At 46.0% G+C, this 20,097-nt stretch overlaps 1 protein-coding gene across 1 annotated transcript in view; it reads left to right on the top strand.

The window, feature by feature from the left end:
• LRRC1 (leucine rich repeat containing 1) overlaps positions 1-18,986 on the top strand; it is a 128,478-nt gene extending 109,492 nt beyond the window's left edge. The window contains exons 11-14 of the mRNA XM_065912899.1: positions 7,560-7,675; positions 15,304-15,476; positions 16,191-16,327; positions 17,816-18,986. Of these exons, the coding sequence (XP_065768971.1) occupies positions 7,560-7,675; positions 15,304-15,476; positions 16,191-16,327; positions 17,816-17,974 (585 nt within the window). The 3' untranslated portion in view covers positions 17,975-18,986. The remainder of the gene's footprint in view (positions 1-7,559; positions 7,676-15,303; positions 15,477-16,190; positions 16,328-17,815) is intronic.
• The last annotated feature ends 1,111 nt before the right edge of the window (positions 18,987-20,097 follow it).

Here is a 20,097-nt window from a genome sequence, read left to right as displayed (position 1 = left end):
AACATTGGACATTTTCCTCAAAACTGTTTTTCTTTTCGTGAATGACTGCATGGCCTGGAACCTAATTTTGTTACATATTTGTCAGATTTGCTCCAGTTATTCTCTCTCACAAGAATGCTTTTCTGTGAATTGCATCTTAAGTTTTTCAGAAATTTTGAAAGGCATAACTTGGCAGCTCACCTGCCTTCACCAGATTCTAGTTTATTGGCATGATTCTGTCTCCGGTGGGAAGGCTGGATTCGCTTTATTTGCTACATGTGGCATTCTTCTAATTTTTCACGTCACTCATTTGCATCTTTTACGCCTCATCTTACTGCTCAAGTATGTATGTTTCTGTGATAAGGAAGTTCCCTTAAAAAATCCTGGTTTTGGTGGAGGGAAGACTTATGGGGAAGAGGCTGTTATAGCGTGATTCGTGGACAGACAGGAGGTTGGTAAATGTGTGATCACACATATGAAGATACATTTCCGGCCACATCTTACCTCTCAGTAACCTTGACCACAAAGGTTTCTGGCTGGAAGATGTTGTGCATATACCTAAGTTTAGGACTTGGTCTTTTTTCTCTACTAAGTCAAAATGGAAGTTACTCTCACGCCATCATACCTGTCCAGTGAAATCAGACAAGGGAGGATTTGCATATTATTCATCACAAGTTTTCCTCTAACAGGCAATCTGTAAACATCAATTACCCACAAGTATTGTGATATTCAGAAAGGTCCATGGTGATAGAGTATTCATTTTGTGGGTAACTTCCTGCCTGATTCTTCAGTTCATTTCAGTCGCTCAGTCGTGTCCGACTCTTTGCAACTCAATGGATTGCAGTGTGGACTCCCTGTCCGTCACCAACTCTGGAGCTTGCTCAAACCATCGAGTCAGGGATGCTGTCCAACCACCTCATCCTGTGTCGTCCCCTTCTCCTCCTGCCTTCAATTTTACCCTGCATCAGGGTATTTTCCAATGAGTGAGTTCTTTGCATCGGAGTGGCTAAAGTATTATTCTTAGTACAATTTAAAATTCTTCTAGATTAAGTTCCCATGATGACGTAAAGTGAACTATTGATAAATGAAAGAGATAAAACCTAAAAAAAAAAGCTGACTGTTGGATTTCAAGATGGAGAAGGCATTTGTATACTTGGAAGATGAAGTAAGTCATAAATGAAACAGTTGATGGATTTATCTACATGAAGATGAGATTTCTGATCCTTGTGAAAATAAAGACAGCTGGAAGTCAGGGAAACTTTTACAACATTGCATGTGAAGGCTGTCTTTCCTTACTCTGTTAGAAGTTATTTCACATCTGAGAAGAGATGTACCTACTCTAGAACAGTGGACAGAAAGAAAAACAGAGAAACCCCACAGAAACCAGTAAGTGATTCACAGGAGAAAAAAATTGAAATGGGCTTTTAACATGAAATCATTATTCACAACTGGAATCAAGATTGCTGGGAGAAAAATCAATAACCTCAGATATGCAGATGCCACCACCCTTATGGCAGAAAGTGAAGAGGAACTAAAGACCTTCTTGATGAAGTGAAAGAGGAGAGTGAAGAAGTTGGCTTAAAGCTCAACATTCAGAAAACTAAGATCATGGCATCCGATCCCATCACTTCATGGCAAATAGATGGAGAGACAGTGGAAACAGTGACAGACTTTTTTTTCTTGGGCTCCAAAATGCCTGCAGATGGTGACTGCAGCCATGAAAGTAAAAGATGCTTGCTCCTTGGAAGAAAAACGGTGACAGACCTAAACAGCATTTTAAAAAGCGGAGACATTATTTTGCCAACAAAGGTCTGTCTAGTCAAAGCTATGGTTTTTCCAGTAGTCATGAATGGATGTGAGAGTTGGACCATAAAGAAGGCTGAGTACCAAAGACTTGATGCTTTTGAACTGTGGTGTTGGAGAAGACTCTTGAGAGTCCCTTGGACTGCAAGGAGATTCAACCAGTCCATCCTAAAGGAGATCAGTCCTAGATATTCATTGGGTGGACTAATGCAGAAGCTAAAGCTCCAATGCTTTGGCCACCTGATACGAAGAACTGACTCATTAGAAAAGACCCTGATGCTGTGAAAGATTGAAGGCAGGAAGAGAAGGGAAAGACAGAGGATGAGATGGTGGGATGGCATCACCAACTCGATGGACATGAGTTTGAACAAGCTCCAGGAGTTGGTGGTGGAAGCCTGGCATGGTGTAGTCCTTGGGGTCACAAAGAATTGGACATCACTGAGCAACCGAACAACAGCAACAGTTATTCACAACATGTTAATCAAAGCATTTATACCTGTCAAATGTTTAAGATTTAAAAAATAGAATAAGATACCAAATATTGATGAGAGTCCAGGAACTACTTGTTATCATGGAAGTGTAAATTATTATGGCGTCTCTGGAAGGGAATTTGGTGGCATTATTAAAAACTTAAAAACTGTGCATACACTTTGATTCTGTAGTTGCACTTGTAGGAATTTATCCTAAGACAGCAATCAGGAATGCATGCTGAGAGGCATGCCCAAGATTTCTTTCTCCCATTGTACACAGAAGTGTCTAACACGTTCCAAGCAGCGTGCCAAGCATGTCCAGGGGCAGCTGACATGTGCCAGGTGCCTTCAGGCTAATTCTGGTCTGATTTTCACAACAGTTCTATTAGGTAGAGGAAATAATCATCTACATCCAACAGATTTCTAAGCTGAGACTCAGGTTAAGTATCTTTCCCAGGGTCACACAGCAAAGAAATGGCAGAACTAATAAGCAGTGTCTAAAAGGGTGATATGCTGAGTAATCTGTGATCCATCTGTAGAAGGAAATAACTAAGTGGTCAGTAAAAATCCTGGTAGAATCATAATGATGTGGGAAAACACTCTTGGTGTCGTTTTGGGTGGGAAAGCATTCTGGTATGCAGACAAAGGTGCTAGAGATCACAGCTGGTCCTAATGCTGTTGAAGTGTATGCTTATAACCACAGAGGCCTGGCGTTGGCACCTCCGAATGTTAAGGCTGATTATCCCTCTGTGGCAGGATTCGGTTTGAGTTGTTTTCTCATCACGCTGTCGTGTATGTGTGTGTGGTTTTTATTTTTCCAGTCACCTAAGTTACTTTTTTTATAATTAGAAGAATACTGTCGCTGTCAGTGGATATTTTGATGTCAGTGGTCCAACAATTGAGGGAGTCCCAGAACCGCACGGTTTCCCAAATATTTCTGGAGTGGGGAGCATTTGAATAATATGCTACAGATGATATTGGGAAAGGCAAAAATAGCCTTTGGTTTCTAAAATTACACACCATGTTATTTCTTTTCACATGGAATTTTGACCCGATTTTGCTTATTGTACATTTTCCCTCTTGCCGGTGAAGTGTGGGTTCAGTTCTGCTACAATAATATATCGAAAGGGAGATATTGAAGGAAAATGAAAGTTCCTTTCCACTCGGGGCAGGATGTGGGCAAAGGTGACCCATACAGCCTTTCTCTTGGAGTCTGGCAGTCTGTCTGATGGTCTCCTCTGAGCTGTCACCTGTAGGCAGTTAATACTCAGGGAAAGCTGATCTGACTGAAGGTTTGCTCTGTGATCTGCAGGTCCCATCTCCTTGAGGTGGATCAGATCAGTGCCAAAGAGTCAAGGATGGTATTGTCTTGAATTAGGAGAACACAGTAAGTGTCCTCAGCTGCGTTCTATAATTCTCAGAAAATCCAAGTCCAGACCCTTGTATTCCTTTCTGTGGTGCTGTTATCCTGGTATGCTATTATGAGGTTAAAGGGGTTTTAAAATGTCAGCCTTCTATGTAACTGGTGATTAGTGACTTAAACAGCGACTCTGCTTCCTAAGTGATAAGACATTTTACCCTGTTGACCCCTAAGGAGCAGGTAAACTCTGCCTCCTGAACCTGAAAGAGAAAGCAGAAATACATGTGAATGTTGCAAACACAGTCCTGAACTCAGGGCAGTTCTTCACTCCTGTGAACATAAGAAATATCACCCCAAGGCCCCGTCATGGGGGCCGAAACCTGAACACGTTCTGTGGCATCCCGGGCCGCTGTGGGCGGCCTCAGTAAAGTTCCAGCGATGTGGCAGGGGCTCAGGTGTGGACTGCCTCCCGACTCGGACCTGGGCATTGACCTTCTCGGAAAAACACCAGCTCTGTTTACTTGGCAGAGGCAACAGGCCGGGTCCTCGGATAGGGGTGGTGGCAGGTGGCTCCCTCCCCTAATGCTTACTGTTACTTTCGCTGAAGGGACACGTGAGACCCCACAGGACCTAGGATGGAGCCTAAATCCCACTGCGGGTCTGTGTGACCCCAAAGACTACCCCCGCCCCGGTGCCCGCGTCCCGCCCTGACGTCTGTGCAGGACCCCGTCTTTTGAGTCATGGTTTTAACTGCCAGTTATCTTTTCTAGAAGCTGAGGCTTCGCACCCTCCCTTCCCAGGGGCTTGCACAGAGGCCCTGCGGTGTGCTGGTGTCTTCCCTGATCAGGCAGCCCTCGCAGGCTGGCCCAGGCGGGCTCTTCTCCCCAGAACGTGGCCGGTGGGGCTCAGAGGCCACTCTCCGCCTTGGCGACCCAGGGCGCCTGAGGCTCCCGATACACTGCCTTCCTTCCCCCGACCTCTCCAGTGCTATGAGATTAGAGTGGGGAAGTAAGGAAAAAATACACCACAGACCATGAACACACAGGCAGTGCATACCCTCCGAGTTTCCCATCTTTTACCCCAAAGTCCTTAAGGGCGTGAACTTGTGCAGAGGTTTTATTGCATGGACAGTGTTCACGGCCCTCTCTGACTCACATTCATTAGCTAATGATTGTTGAGTAGATGGTATATGCATGTGGTACACATGGGAAGTGTGGAGGTGGTTTATCCAACCGCGGACAGCCCCGCTGATACAGAGGCCCAGCTGGCGCAGGCAGCGGGCGGCTTCAGCACCAGCGCAGCCCCAGGCCCCCACAGTCTCAGCTCTGTGCACCCCCAGGACCTCATCCCTCAGCAGGCGGCGCCTGCATGTGACTCACCCTCCCTGGAGTGCAGGGGAGCCCTGCCTCAGAGCCGGCAGGACGCGGTGTGCCTGCCCCTCCTTGCAGACCCAGTGTGGGTCCCCATCCTCGTGGAGCGGAGCTGGGCTCCCGGGGATCCTGAGTGTTCCTCCCTGTGGGTCGATCTTTGTTGGGATCACCCAGATTCATCAGGGAGGATCTGGTCCTGTCACTCCTCACCTGCTCCAGGGCATCCCTGGTTTTGATCTGTCTCCTTTCCCAAGGTGCCTGGGCACCTGAGGAAAACCGATCCCTTCCTCAAGGAAGGGAAGAACACCCAGCTCCGGGGGGATGCTGACACCTCTGTTAGGACACAAAATCTGCGCAACATCAGACACAGTGACTCTTGCCAGAGAAGAGAGTTCTGTGGTCTCCAGTTGCTGCACATGGAAGCAGATGATAACTTCACGGCCCAGCCTTTCAGCACTAGGTGAACAAATGCAAGTGTGTAGCCATACCCTCGTGAGGAATGTTGGTGGGTAGCTGGGCTTCTTCCCCTTGGGCAGATGAGCGGCCAGGCGCTCTGATTACATGTAAGCATGCAAACTAAACAGCCTGTCAGATGATCTTTCAGAGGGTTGTGTGGACTAGGAAGACAGTGGGTTGGTGCTGACCAGGGCTTCTGGGACGGTGGTGTGGGCTTAGAGCATGTTTTCGCTAATTAGGGGTGATCGGTAAGATTCGAAAACGACAGAAGGGTGTTTCTATAAGAAATAGTGTGACGAGAAATATCAGTCCACGCTGTCTTGTGCAGGACAGTGGGCAAACGAGTTTTTCCGGGACGGGAAATGCAGATACTGAGAATCAAGGGGACACGACATACCGGGGTGCTTCCAGGTATTCAGAGAGGAACTCAGGCCTGTTTTCTTCTGTGTTTTCTCATGCATTCATTATGGTTACGTGCTGTCGTTAAATACAGTATTTCAAAATCTTTATGTTAATTCCTGAGGGAAGGTATAATAAGTTGTACATGAAAGAGATTATGCAGAAGTTTCATAAATGTGTCTTCTGTTAAGGTCTAAACGGACATTTAACACAGAGATAAATATAGGAAAGGGCAGAAGGTATATTCAGACACTGATGAAGACCCAGGTGTCTTGCTCCTCTTGTGGCGGGAGGCCCTGGAGTACTTTTCCATGTGCCGGAATCCCCCATTAAATACAGTATTTCAAAATCTTTATGTTAATTCCTGAGGGAAGGTATAATAAGTTGTACATGAAAGAGATTATGCAGAAGTTTCATAAATGTGTCTTCTGTTAAGGTCTAAACGGACATTTAACACAGAGATAAATATAGGAAAGGGCAGAAGGTATATTCAGACACTGATGAAGACCCAGGTGTCTTGCTCCTCTTGTGGCGGGAGGCCCTGGAGTACTTTTCCATGTGCCGGAATCAATAGGTCCCTTCAGAAACCCTTTCGCAGCAGCTGCTCTGAGTCAGGACAGTGCCTGCATGCAGAGTGGAGCGTGGCCCCAGGCCTACGGGGCGGTGTGTCTAGGATGGGCTGGATTTGCACCCCCTTGGCTCGGCTTTCCTGTCTGTAGAAGCCACAGCCAACTTATTCAAGAGAGGCAGTGAATTCTTTCGTGAAGACCAGACTCATACTTAGCTCAATTACCTTAGAGCTGGTTACTTTAAAAAAAGGGAATCAGATTTGGTTTGGGTGCAGATATTGACATAAGTTTTTAGCAGCAGGTTATGTTGTTTAGTGGCTAGGTCGTGTCTGACTGTGTGTGACCCCATGGACTGTAGCACGCCAGTCTTCCCTGTCCTTCACTATCTCCCAGAGTTTGCTCATTCGGTCATAACTGACTGAATTTACTTTTTGCTAAAAAATGGTCGATTTTGCATTTGTCAAAGGCAAATCAGTTTATCAAATTAAGTTATGAATGACCAAAGGCTATTCAAAGATGTGTGATACATGTCAATGTATCATCCCTCAGATGTCTTTCTTTTTTCTTTTTTAAAAATAAACTGGAACACTGAAGTTAATATAGGGGGCAGGTCTTGAAAACTCGTGTGTGTGTGTGTGTATCATCTTTGGCCTAACTTTTAATACCTAGGATTCCTTTTTTTTTTTAACTTTTTATTGAAGTATAGTTGATTTACAATGTGTTAGTTTTTGGTGTACAACATGGTTATACATACATATGTATATATATTTATGCTTTTTCATATTCTTTTCCAACCTAGAATTCTTAAACTTCCACATCACCAAATTATATATGTGTCTGGACTGTGTCATCTGGTTAACATATTTGAAAGATAAAATGACTTTCCATTCAGAATGCAGTTTTTGAACTGTATTGTTTACTTTCTTGGCTTCATTGAGAACATGAATGTTTAATGTTTGCAGAGATTTTTATCAGGTTACTCAATGCTTTGTATGATTTGAATTGATCATAGTTTGTCATCAGTGAGACTTAATAGTCGCGTGATAGAATTTTGTGCATCCTTTTCATGCCGTTTGATGAACAAGACCCTCCAGTCCCACCCCCATATCCCAGAACAGCCTGGAAAACAGTCGTGTTTCTTTTCCTGTCGTAGATTGGCGGTTGCTGCAGCCTTACTGTGTTCTGTGTGCGTGACAACAGGCTGACTCGGATCCCCGCGGAGGTGTCGCGGGCGGCTGAGCTGCACGTCCTGGACGTGGCAGGGAACAGGTAAGCCCGAGACAAGCAGACGGTCCTCCAGCCCAGCCTCGGCCGTCTCGCCTTCGCTCCACCTGGTAGAGCGTGTTCTGATGGGTTGCTCGTGTGAGCCAGGCCTGGAAGCTCTCATCCTGGGAGCTGGAGTGATGGAGCCTGTGGCGGGGACAAGGTCAGGGCTGCCGGCGCCTGGGGTCCTTTCAGGGTACCGTGGGTGCAGCTGGAAACGTGGGTCTTGGTTGGCAGTACGCTAATGGAAGCGGGGGGGAGACCTAGGTCTTGGCTTTTATAACTGGCTTCCATGAGTCACCATGGGCCTCGGTTTCCTCATCTGAAAAATGAGCTCCAATGAGTCTGAGCTAGAGTGTAGCTTGGAGCCTTGCTCTGCTCTGCCCGTGACTCTGAACCCCCTGACTTTGTGAGCAATATTGTACTCGGGGATACTTTGCTGGCGAGACCATCCATAGCTGATGTCAGAATTACCAAGTGCTTCATAGTCTGAAAAACCTACAGAGCAGCCAGTATGTGTCGGGTTCTGGGTCAGAGGCCTGCCGGCATACTCACCAGCCCATAACGTGCAGTAGTTTCAACCACTCTGAGCTGATTTCATCACTGCAGACAGCCCTGCACTTTCCTACCCAGGCTCTTCTTTCCACCTCCGACCCTTTCTCTATCTTTGTATCTTTATCATTTCTCCCTCATGCCCCTCTCCGGGAAGACTTCTCTTCTCCGGGTCTGCGTTTCTGGATTATCCCAGTGATCACTGCCTGTTTACCTACGTGCGGTCCTCTGAAAGCTAGTTACCTAAAGTGCATGCGATGGTTTGTGTGTCATTGTGATTTGTCCCTTCAGGAGATGCCTGGCGAATATTTGTTAACTGAATGAAAACATTAGAAATGTTAGTTTTGCAGAATAGCTGGCAGGCCACTGCAAAGTGCCTGATGTCACAGGCTTCATTGCCAAGAAGAGGAATTTAAAAAATGCTTTCAAGTGTTAGACGGAAAAGTGTTGAGCCGGGGGGAGGATGCTCAGTGGTCCTAAGGGGTAAATGCCGGTGACTCGAGGAGTGTCTGCGGCACTGTGTGCTCAGAGATTCGCTGCTCACAGGTCAGGTGCGGGCCGCAATTTGTCACTCCTGCTAATCGTGGGCAGCAGAGCTAAACGAATAGCAGGACGCGGGGGACTCTGGTGATGAGTTATGGCCTCAGGAAACGCTCACTGTTTTTAAGTTGATGCTTTCAGGACATCATGATCGATGCTTAAACCACTCACTGGTGACTGGAATCTCGGGATTAGCTAGAGCTAGAGGTTGACTTTCCACCTGGACTGAGCCCCCAGGAGACGCGCAATGTGAGAAGGTCCCCCTTCCCTCCCTCCTGTGCTGGTCCTGCAGCAGGACAACTCGCCGCTCTGGAGAGCCTGCGTTTGCATCACTAATTCTAAAGCAAAAAGATGACTCCGGCATCTGAAAACTGCTTTTCACACGAGGGGAGTCCCCATTCTCCAGTTCTCAGGAGAAGGGAAGGTTCTGTTTTTATCATGCCTGGGCTGGGTGGAGAAAACCCAGTTGAAAAGCTGAGTGCCACAGCTGTCATCTGAGCGGGTTAAGTGTGCATTTGGGCCATGTTATATACAAATTCATAACCAGATTTCAAGCTTATTAAACATATTTAATGACTACTTATTTAAAGTATCGGTATAGAAGCTCATAAAAAAGAGGCTGCCATGTCAGCTTTTCAGCTTGCAGAGATGTCACACCATGGGACGTCCTACCAAACACCACAGAAGTTTCTGCCTCTCCTCCCAAGCATATAAAAGTAGCAAATGGCACAGGGACCCTGCACGTTCGTTCCTAGAAACCTTCTTTGACACGTTTGATAGGTAAAATTATAGCAAGGATAATGCTAAAATGCCACTTGGAAACAAAAGCACGAAGTCTCCTGGTCCCGTAACAGAGGAGGTGCCTTGTGTCAGTCATGTGGGCCCAGGAGACAGAGGTCCCTGACTCTCAGCTTTTTCCCCATGAGACTGTCCACCAAGTACACAGAATCGGGTATTTGAGCATCTTCCTCGAAGTATTACTAATGCCAAATACTGCAAGCCAGGGCTGTCAGTGGGAAAATAGCTTGTACCTTTGCATTTCATAATCCAAAAAATTAAATTAAAAAGACTAAATAAGATATCACCACATACCTATTACAGTGGCTTTTGTCAAAAAGACGAGATGACACGTGTTGGCAGAGAAAAGAGCACCCTTGTGCACTATGGGGAAATGTATGTTGGTGCAGCCACTATGGAAAACAGCATGGAGTTTTTCCTCAATAAGTTTTTATAAACAGAACTGCTGTATGACCCAGCAATTCCACTTCTGGACATATGCCCAAAGGAAAAGAAAACAGGATATCAAAGAGGTACCTACTCCCCCATGTTCACTGCAGCTTTATTCACGGTAGCCAAGATGTGAAAACAGGGTCGGCAGCACCAGATGGATGGATGAAGGAGATGTGGTGTGTGCCTGTGTGTTTATATTCATATATAGGAAGTGGAATATTACTCAGCTATGAGAAGGTCGGAAATCCTTCCATTTGCAACATGTGCATAGTCGCTCATTAGTGTCCGGCTCTTGGTGATCCCGTGGATTGGCACCTACCTGGCTCCTCTGTCCATGGAGTTTTCCAGGCAAGAATACTGGAGTGGGTTGCAATTTCCTCCAGTTTACAACATGGATAGGCCTTGAAGGCATTTTGCTAAGAGAGATAGGTTAGAGAAAGGCAGATACTGTGAGCGCTCACTGATTTGTGGAAGCTAAACAAGCTGGAACAGAATAGAATGGTGGTTGCGAAGGGCCAGCAGGTGGGGGAAATGAGATGCCAGAGGGCGTATATTTCCAGTTAGCCGGGGAAGCAGCTCTGGGAGTCTAACACACAGCAGGTGACTGCAGTGAGCAACACAGTACCATATCCTTCAGAGGTGCAGAAAGAGTCCATCTTAAATGTCTCCAACACACACACACACTGGGGATTACAGGAGGAGATGGAGACCCTAAGCCTACTAGGCAATCATTTCCCAATGTCGTTGTCCTCTGTATCCTTGGGGAGATTGGTTTCAGGGCTCTGCCCCGACCAGGGTACCAACAAGTGCCTGCAAGTGCCTAGCCCCTTAGGTTAGATGCCGCAGTACAGTGGACCCCCATATCTGTGAGTCCTGCATCCTCAGACATGGACTGTATATGTAAGTGCATCAGATCATCACACTGTCCACCTCAGGGTTACAAAGTGTTACCTGTCGATAAAGCTGGAAAAAATATAAAAAGACAAAATGCAACCCAACAGTGTAGCCAGACTGTGGAACCCTGAGCCGCTAGAGGATAAACTGTGTCTCCGCCCTGTGACCCACAGGGTGATGCCCAGGGCTGAGTGCGTGTGACCGGTGCCCGGTGATCTCGTTCTTGTTTTTAGAACATCTTACCTGCGGAGAACTCCAGAAAATGGAGTGGTTCCCCTGAAGGATGACTGGAAACCCGAGGTTACGGAGGCTTTCACTTTAGATACTTTGGCACTGTTGACATTTTTTTCACTGATGATGTTTGCTCTCTATATGTATCTTTAAACATTTTTGAAAACTTTGCTTAAAACTAACAATTCTAGTAGGAAGAAACAAACAGATGAAACACTCAATTGTAAGTACCATTCAACCGCCGGTTAAGTTAGTATTACATTAATTAGTCAGCCACGTTTGGTTGTTAAATAAATTGGATAAAGCAACTGCTGTCCTAATCTGCTCATAGCTTCCTCATAGCTACGAGGGGCTTCCCTCACAGCTCAGTTGGTAAAGATTCTGCCTACAACGCAGGAGAACCTGGTTCAATTCCTGGCTCGGGAAGATCCACTGGAGAAGGGATAGGCTACCCACTCCAGTATTCTTGGGCTTCCCTTGTGGCTCAGCTGGTAAAGAATCCGCCTGCAATGCGGGAGACCTGGGTTCAATCCCTAGGTTGGGAAGATCCCCTGGAGAAGGGAAAGGCTACCCACTCCAGTATTCTGACCTGGAGAATTCCATGGACTGTATAGTCCATGGGGTCACAAAGAGTCAGACACGACTGCATGACTTTAAGAAAAAAAAAGTCCTAATCAGAGGTGGGGAAGGTCACTTCAGGCTGGATTTGTCACCGAGGTCCCTAAAAAGGAGAAGCTTACGATACGGTTGTTTATTTGTTCTAGTCCTTGTACTGTTGCTGTAAATAGTAGCTGTAGGCTTCCTATTTCTTTTATTTATTTAGGGGATGTGGTCCTAAATGGAACATGGTGATGTGGACAAATGGGGCTGTGTCTTCTTACGTTGATCTTGTAGTTAGCGGAAGGTACCAGAATAAACCAAAAATATATTATTAACTGCTGGAAAGTGGGAATATGTACATATATATATATATTTTTAATAGAAAACATGTCTATACAATTATTTATATTTAATATATACCTAGATTTTGCATATTTAAGCTCTGCTTCTGGCCTGTGTCTGGCCTGTTTACCCCAGAGAAGCAGGGCAGTGTGTGTCTTTCCCCTTTGGCTGCAGGGTGTCAGCACGGGGCCGCCCAGCCCGCAGTCTGTTTGCAGACTGGGCAGGGAGTGGAGGCTTTTTTTCCCCTTTTGCACTGGGAACACCTCTGTCCACAAGACACGTGTGAACGAGCTCGTGTGTGTGGCATGTGCTTGGCCGGTAGCCCCCGTGTCCAAGCTGGTACACTGATGCTTTAGAGGAAAACCTGTGTTCTAGACCACGTATCCGTCTTCCCTGGCTTGGTGGCATGTGACTTTTAAATCTGTAGCTGTGGAGTCTAGTAATTTACTTTAGCTCTTACGATACGATTTGTCATCCTTAGCAGCTGTTACTGATGCTCCGCGTAGCCTTTTATTTATACCTTTGCTTTAGCATTTAGCTGGGAAGCCGGTTGTTAGCCTGAGAAGGCATGATGACCGTGGCTTCAGGATCTGTGTGTCATGCCGGCTTTCGAGCCTTGATTTACTCTTTTCTTTATGCTCTTAAAAGTAGAGATGCTGACTATAGATTTCTTGCCCAAGACCTTGAAACATTCCAGAGGATATTAGCTTAACTCAAAAAAGAAATAGGGACAAACTTTCAAAAGAAATTATCCTTGGGTTCTGTGGCATGAAAGAGGGTTTGATGTCCTTTAAGCGCCTGCAGTGAATTCGGGTATTCTTTTTAAAAAGCCCCATCATAGCGTCCAGCAGATACTTGCCTTGCGTCTTCAAGTTCCTTGCGTTTAGCATACATGTGACGGCATTTGGTCAGATGAGAGATCGTTTGAAGCTTATACAAATAAGCACAGAGATTTCACTTCCAGGCTACCTCAAGGAACCACTGCCTCAGAAAAAGGGGAGCTGGGGCTGTAAGCGGCTCTGCCCCCCAGCTCCCCACCCCGGCCCCAGGCATCCTGATGGTGCATGTGCGTCCCTGCCCTGGGTGGATTCTGGGATTTAGAAACATGGATCTCCCACCCAGTTTGGCTGTCCTTAGTAAACTGCTGGCTGGGATACCACGTGGAGTCTTTCTGAGTCCTTTAACGTAGGTAGGTTTCACTGCATTGACTCGAGAACCTCACTCCGCTGTGGGCACAGTTCCCTACGTTTACCCAGCACCACACCCCTTGCGTGTGTGGTGGGTGGATCAGCCTTTCCTGGACGATTAGGAAACGAAAATATTTTCTCACCTCCGTAAATAGGACAAGGGAAGGCGTTTGCGAAAATGTATTCATTCTTCTTATGGAAAGTTTTGTTAGTTCTCTCACTGCTTTCTTTGGTCGTTTTTAACTTCATCTGCTAAAATAACTTAGCTGGTCTCTGCTTACCTTTTACTTGGATTTGTCTTATACTATTGGAGTCCAACTGCTCTTACTAGAGTTCTAGTTTATTTCCCATAAGTCTGTCAATTCAAAATGCATCTGATGAGGGAGTATTAATCTGTTGGTGAGACGTTAGGGGGCTCTTCTATGTATGTTAAGTGGAGATGGAGGTACCATTTCATGGAAGAAAGAACCCCAGGATACACACTGTCATGTAATGTCTTTCAGAACTAATGGGCCAGAAATTTCTTTGGAGAAAATGTGTGTCATATTGTAGATAACAGACTGTGATCAGTCTGTTTTTTATCTAACTTATTTTTTATCTAACTTATGAAATCACTTCTGTGGTGGAACCATCATTTAATCCATGGAACCATCCTTAAGAGTAAAAATACTTGATCAGGTATAACCTTCGGTTCTTTAAATCTTAAATCCGTGGCATCTGCAGAGGTTCGGGGGTTTTCAGCGTGGATCAGTGATGTGTGTGAAGCATTGACTTTTACCACAGCCCCGCACTCGGCATCCTTCCGTGTGGGGCCGATGGCTCCTCGTGGGACTGTGCATTGTAGGGTGTTTGGGAGCATCCGAGCTGCGCCCCTCGAGATGGCAGCAGCATTTCCAGGGGCTCTCCTGGCAACCCAGTGGTTAGAACTCTGTGCTTCCAGGGCCAGGGGCCAGGTTCAGTCCCTGGTTAGGGAACTGAGTGCCTGCAAGCCACATGGTGAGGCAGGTAAAAAAAAAACAAAAAACCTCCCCCAAAATGTCTCTAGCCCTTGTCAGGTGTCTCCTGGGGGCAAGATCACCCTTGGCTGAGATATTCTGCACAAGTGGCCTTTGCCAGGTACCAAGTACTTTTGATTTCTGCTAACAGTCTCCACTAAATAGATTTCACTGGTCAAGTGTTTGTACAGACATAAATATAAAACTAATCTTGAGGAGTTGCATTACAGTTTTTAAAGTGCTTTAATAGATACTATCCCCTTTGAAACTGAAGCAATCCGAGGTGGAAATTAATGATCACGTAGGTGTCTGAGAAGTGGGAGCTTTCAGAAACTTTAAAGTCTGAAATGGAACACCTAAAATCATCTCCCAGGAGAGAGCAAGTGGAGACCATGAAAAAACGCTTGTAATCTTTAACTGCGGTTTAAGCTCTTCAGCACCGCAGACTCCCTCACATCCCGACTTACAGGTGCTCCTGGGTCCAGGCAACCGCACAACCTCATTGCAGCCCTGCGGAGCGTGACTCAGGAAGAGCTCAGCTTCTGGGTCCTTCCGCAAGTGCACTGGCTTCCCCCCTCTCTACCTGGAGACTGGCTTTCCTGGTGACTCAGCTGGTAAAGAATCTGCCTGCAATGCAGGAGACTCTGGATTCGATCCCGGGGTTGGGAAGATCCCCTGGAGACGGGAAAGGCCACCCACTCCAGTCTTCTGGCCTGGAGAATCCCATGAACTGTATAGTCCATGGGGTTGCAAAGAGTCAGACACGACTGAGCGACTTTCACTTGCCTAGCCTAAGAATAAACAGTGTGTGTTGTAACGTCCTAATTTTTTTCCCTTGTGGCCTCGAGGTGCCAGAGAGAGGTGATGGCAGGAAAAGGCAACGCAGTCACCCCCCGAAGCATATCCTGGCAAAGGGGACACAGCGTGTCTCAGTATAAACAGCACAGTTTCACATCCCGCACCCAGTCTCAGGAAGCAGTTGTTGAAGTTTTGTCTTTAGTGGACAAGGTTTGATTTCATTACAGATGGTAAGCGCCCACCCTCTCCCTGTGTTTTCATTAAGGCTGTCGCACCTGCCTTTATCGCTGACCGCCTTGAACTTGAAGGCTCTCTGGTTATCAGACAACCAGGCCCAGCCCCTGCTCACGTTCCAGACAGACACCGACCACACCACCGGGGAGAAGATCCTCACCTGTGTCTTACTTCCTCAGCTGCCTTCTGAACCCGCCTGCCAAGGTGAATTGAAGGGCCGGTTCGCTTGGCCCAGAGAGTTAGCAGCAGCTCCCGCCCATCCGTAAGGCCACTTCCCAACCACGGGGCTTTGCAGAACACATGCTCACACCTGTGGATCACGCCTGGCATTCTTTAAATAGCCTTCTGGTTTTGAATTCTAGCTAAGGCTGAAAATGCACATATGTCCTCCTAAAAGAGATAGAAGTCCCTTAAAATTCATGCAGACAGTTTGGAGGATTAGCATTGATGGTCTCCAGCAAAGCATTTTTAAGCCAGGGAGTTGTTTTGAGTAACTGTACCTTTGTTTTGTAAATCATATGTGCTTTTAAAAAAGCATTCACAGTCACGTGGTGTGGCTGTCTCAAAGCCTTTGCTGAGAGCTGGTTTCGATAGAAGTCTAGAAGGCTCTGGGCAAATGGAGGCACCTCGCTGACCCCAAACTGGTTAGAGGGATGTGAAAACCCCAAGAGGACAGTGCAGCGTGAGTGGCCAAGAAAAGGACCAGATGCTACACGTGTGGCCACCTCAAGAGGAAGTTTTTTAAGTGAGCGTGTCAGAAAGAACCTTGAAAAAGAGGTCTGTGAGTCATGATGACATTCTGGAATGAAATGGTAAACACTGATTTAGCAGCTGTGACCTCAGATAGAATTAGGCATCCTTGGAAAGACAGGGCCGCCTCGCCGCGGCAGTCCTGCTGACCTGGTCTTTGTTTGGCAGAGAATCTGCCCCGCTGCGGCGCCCTGGAGAACCTGGTGCACGACGTGTCAGAAGAGGCCTGGAACGAGCGGGCGGTGAACCGGGTCAGCGCCATCCGGTTTCTGGACGATGAGAAGGACGACGATGACCACGAAACGGTACGGGGTTCGGGCTGCTGGGCGTTCGCGGAGGCTCAGAGTGGCGCCTGACAAAGAGCCGCCTTACTTTCAAATAGCCTTTCCTCCTTTCTGCCTTCAGCATTTAAGTATTTTTTTTTAGAAGGCAAAAGCTAGATACTTCTAAGGTTCTGGTTCACCAAATGCATGTAAAGCAAGTGGGACTTTTAGATTTGTTTGTTTGAACAGGGTGTGGGTGCTTCTTTTTCTTTCTTTGTGACGGTTTCCCCTCATGCCCCCTCTGCTTTCTTAAAAAGCAGTTGGGAAGTGTTTCTTTTCCGTCGTTCGTTCTCAGCGAGCCGCCACGTGCAGCTCTGCCATGCGGACTCACCCGCGTTGCGCCGTGCGGCTCAGATTGAGGAGAGTGTGTGACCTTCGTAGGATTCCCTTACAGGCTTTCACGCAGAATCAGGCGTAGGTGTGAAAGGACCACTCAGCCCGACTTGCCTCCATTCTCGACACATGTCTCTGCCATTCGGCTGAGTCAGGGACAACTTGTGAGCCTTCCTGCAAGTTGACTTTGGCCTCTGAGCTTCCTGACACTAATTGAGATTTTCATAAGCAGAGCTCAGAGGGAATACTTGCTGCCCCCAAGACAAAGGGAGGTTTTTAAATTACTGCCAGGCAGTAGTTTGTTATTCCAGCTGTCCGCAGGTGGACTTTTATTGACTTACAGTAGTAGAGGGCAGAGTAGGAATTAAGCATGACAAAATGACTCCAGCCAAGAGGGCTCTTTACTTTTATCTCACGGCTTCTTGGAGCAGGACTTTTTGACCAGCCACTCGCTGTCTGAATTCTGGCCTGCCTTTGTTAACCTCCGATGGCCCTTCCTCAGACTCACTGAAGAGAGGTAGGCACTGTTTGAGGAGCAGAAGAGCACATAGCATCTTTAATAATATAATTTTTAAAGCATTATCCATACCCTGTTACTTCACTTCCAGCCCTGTGGTCTTTTAGGAAAAAATGTGAATTTTCTTCAGTAGGTCATATAAATATTAATAAAACAGGTGAATTAGAAAAGAAGTCCTTTCTCACCTCCCTTTTCCTTCACCTCCTGTGCCTCATGGGTTGAAGAAGGCCTTCAGATAACCGTAGAACATTCTAGTGATTTTAATTTTAGGATTTTTGACCCCTTTTTCTTTTTCCTTCCTCCACCCCCCTCATTATATCTTGTAAGTCTTTTACTATTTTTCTTACTGTTCGTGAAACCTTGTTTTTGTCTTAACACATCTCATATTTTCCTAAGTATTCTTTTATCCTGAAAGGAACCCTTCCATCTTGACGAGATAAGTTGTAGACACATTTTCATCCTTCCTTCCGCTTGGGAGCAGTTGATAAATGCTTGTAGCTCCAAGGCAAGCTTTCTACCCGCTCTGCTTGTGACCTCTGGGCAGGGGGACCTGGGTTGGAAAGCTTTTGCGGGAGTGATGGAGTGAAGCCCAGACACTCACCCCACTGTTTGCTTTTCAGAGAACACTCCTGAGACGAGCCACGCCCCACCCAGGGGAGCTCAAGAGCATGAAGAAGACGGTGGAGAATTTACGGAATGACAGGAACGCTGCTAAAGGACTGGACTCCAACAAAAACGAGGTCAACCACGCCCTCGACCGCGTGACCACGTCGGTGTAGCCGGCGCGTCCGTCTTACCTCCCGAGTCGTCCTGCTGCGGAGCCGGCCTGCCCCCCTGGAGCCCCCCAGGCCCCGTCTCCACCGACCCGCGTCGGTCCCCCCGAGGGATGCTGCGCCCGGGAAGTGCCTTACTTTCATCCGACAGCCAGTCACTGCACCCGCCCGCGGTCTCCAGCTTGATTTTTTTTTTTTCTCCTAAATTTCAGTTGTTTGTAACAAGTAGAATACACTACTGACAACACCTGACCTTTGTTTTTGTCTTGTGTTGGGGTCAGGGAGAGTAGGAAGGGGAATTCTGGTCCCCTCCCTCCCATCAAGTGCTGGGACCTTGCGAATCCACATTCTCTTGGACCTACTGATGAGAGAGTTTTATGTATGGGGAAAAAAATTGGTAATTTTTTAAACCCTTTTTGGCAGCTCAGATGGTGTATATTTAAACATTTTTGTATAGGTATTTCGTAACAAAAAAATATGTATTTCCTTTTGTTATTTTATCTTGGAAACGGTACACATTTTAGTATTTGTGCAGGAAAAAAATACAGCCCTAAAGTATTTGTTTTTATTTGTACCATCCACTTGTGCCTTATTGTTGCCTGAGTCCTGTCAAATCAGTTGTTACAGTGACATCTTTGAGCAGAGATGAGGCTGGAAAGGTGATACTTTGAAAGCAGTGTTGGATTTTCATCAGTAATCAGGAGGATTTATTTTTAACCAAAAAGAAGAGTTACCACCAATTTGCAAATTTTATCAGTTGATTTTTTTTTAAGATGAACCAAAGGATTAGACTGCTAATATTTCATATCTTTTCCACTTTGACATTTTCATGAATGGGTCTCTTAGGATGCGTGTCCTGTCTGATTGTACCTACTCAGAAGGTATGTGCCATTTGTAAAATAAAACAGAGCAGAAAAGCACAAAAAGCAAACCGGTTCAGAAACTCAGTGGGGAAATAAATTACGTACTGCAAAGAGAAAGTAATGATTTTTTTTTTTAATTAAAGAAAGCTTTAAAAGTTTTATACTGAGCTATAAGACCACAATAAAGCAGAATAACCTACGACCCTGTTAGAAATGTTGCTATCTTTATAAGTGCAATTTATTTTGTAAATAGAGTTTGGATCAAAGTGTAACAAAATATTGCTTCGAGTTTTAATTTTAAGTCTGCTAATTTAAGAGGTATGGGGTGTATTTTGGTGTGTTTCTGTTGATTTCTTTTTAATTTTATTTTGTATGATGTGATAAAAGAGGAATGAAAAACGCCCATCCCTGTCTGGTGTTTAGGAAAATCATGCTGTTGGTGTTGCCTTTTTATTCTTTCCATGAAATAAAGTCAGCCTGGACATTAGCGATACAGCTTTTTAAAGTTGATTATCTCCTCGTATGTTCAGATGACAACAGGCAGCCAAGTTCTTTAAGAATGTGCTCCCTCTCCTAGGACTCCTGACCCGCTGGTCAGCTTTGTGTGAGCCTCCTGTGGGGCTGGACTCCCCATCTCCCCACCCAGGGGGAACGGAACCCAGCGCCCTCCTCCAGTCTGCCTCCCCACCTTGGGTTGGGGCCGTCTGGCCAATCGAACTCCTTAGAAACCTGCTTTCAACCAACCAGATACGATGCCTTCTTTTGCTACCAGTCATTTACTTACTGAGTTCATTTTGCCTTTTTGGTTGTTTGTATGTGTGTATCGATTTGTAAGACTGCTGAGTTGAAAGCTCATGGCACATAGTGGTTTTCAGCTGGTCAGTTTTTATTTCATTCCCTCATTGGTGGGCACCCTTCTCCTTCTTTCCATTTTAAGGTTCTGGCGTACTCTGTTTTGTAAAGATGATGCCACAGACCCTGGACTGACAGAGCCGCAGACTGGCTTTATTTAAGGAGAGTTACCTTGATCCTGAAGAGCAGAAAAGACTTCCTGGTATTTTGGTTTATCTTCATATGAAGCCCAAACTTGACTACTCAGCTCACCATGGCTTTGGTGGAATAGAAACAGGAATAGTATGTATGTTTGAATTTTTATAGAAAATTCTGCATACCTAATTGTTTCCTTTGGTCTGTCTCCTCTACTTCACATTCTGCTGGGTCTTTGTTTTTGTTTTCTGATTTCATTGTGGTTTTTGTTTTCAGAAG

Source organism: Muntiacus reevesi, chromosome 20 (assembly GCF_963930625.1).
Source record: "Muntiacus reevesi chromosome 20, mMunRee1.1, whole genome shotgun sequence".
In the NCBI taxonomy this organism is placed as follows: Eukaryota; Metazoa; Chordata; class Mammalia; order Artiodactyla; family Cervidae; genus Muntiacus; species Muntiacus reevesi.
The sequence above is the reverse complement of the archived record's forward strand: the minus strand, read 5'-3'. Positions and strand labels throughout refer to the sequence as shown.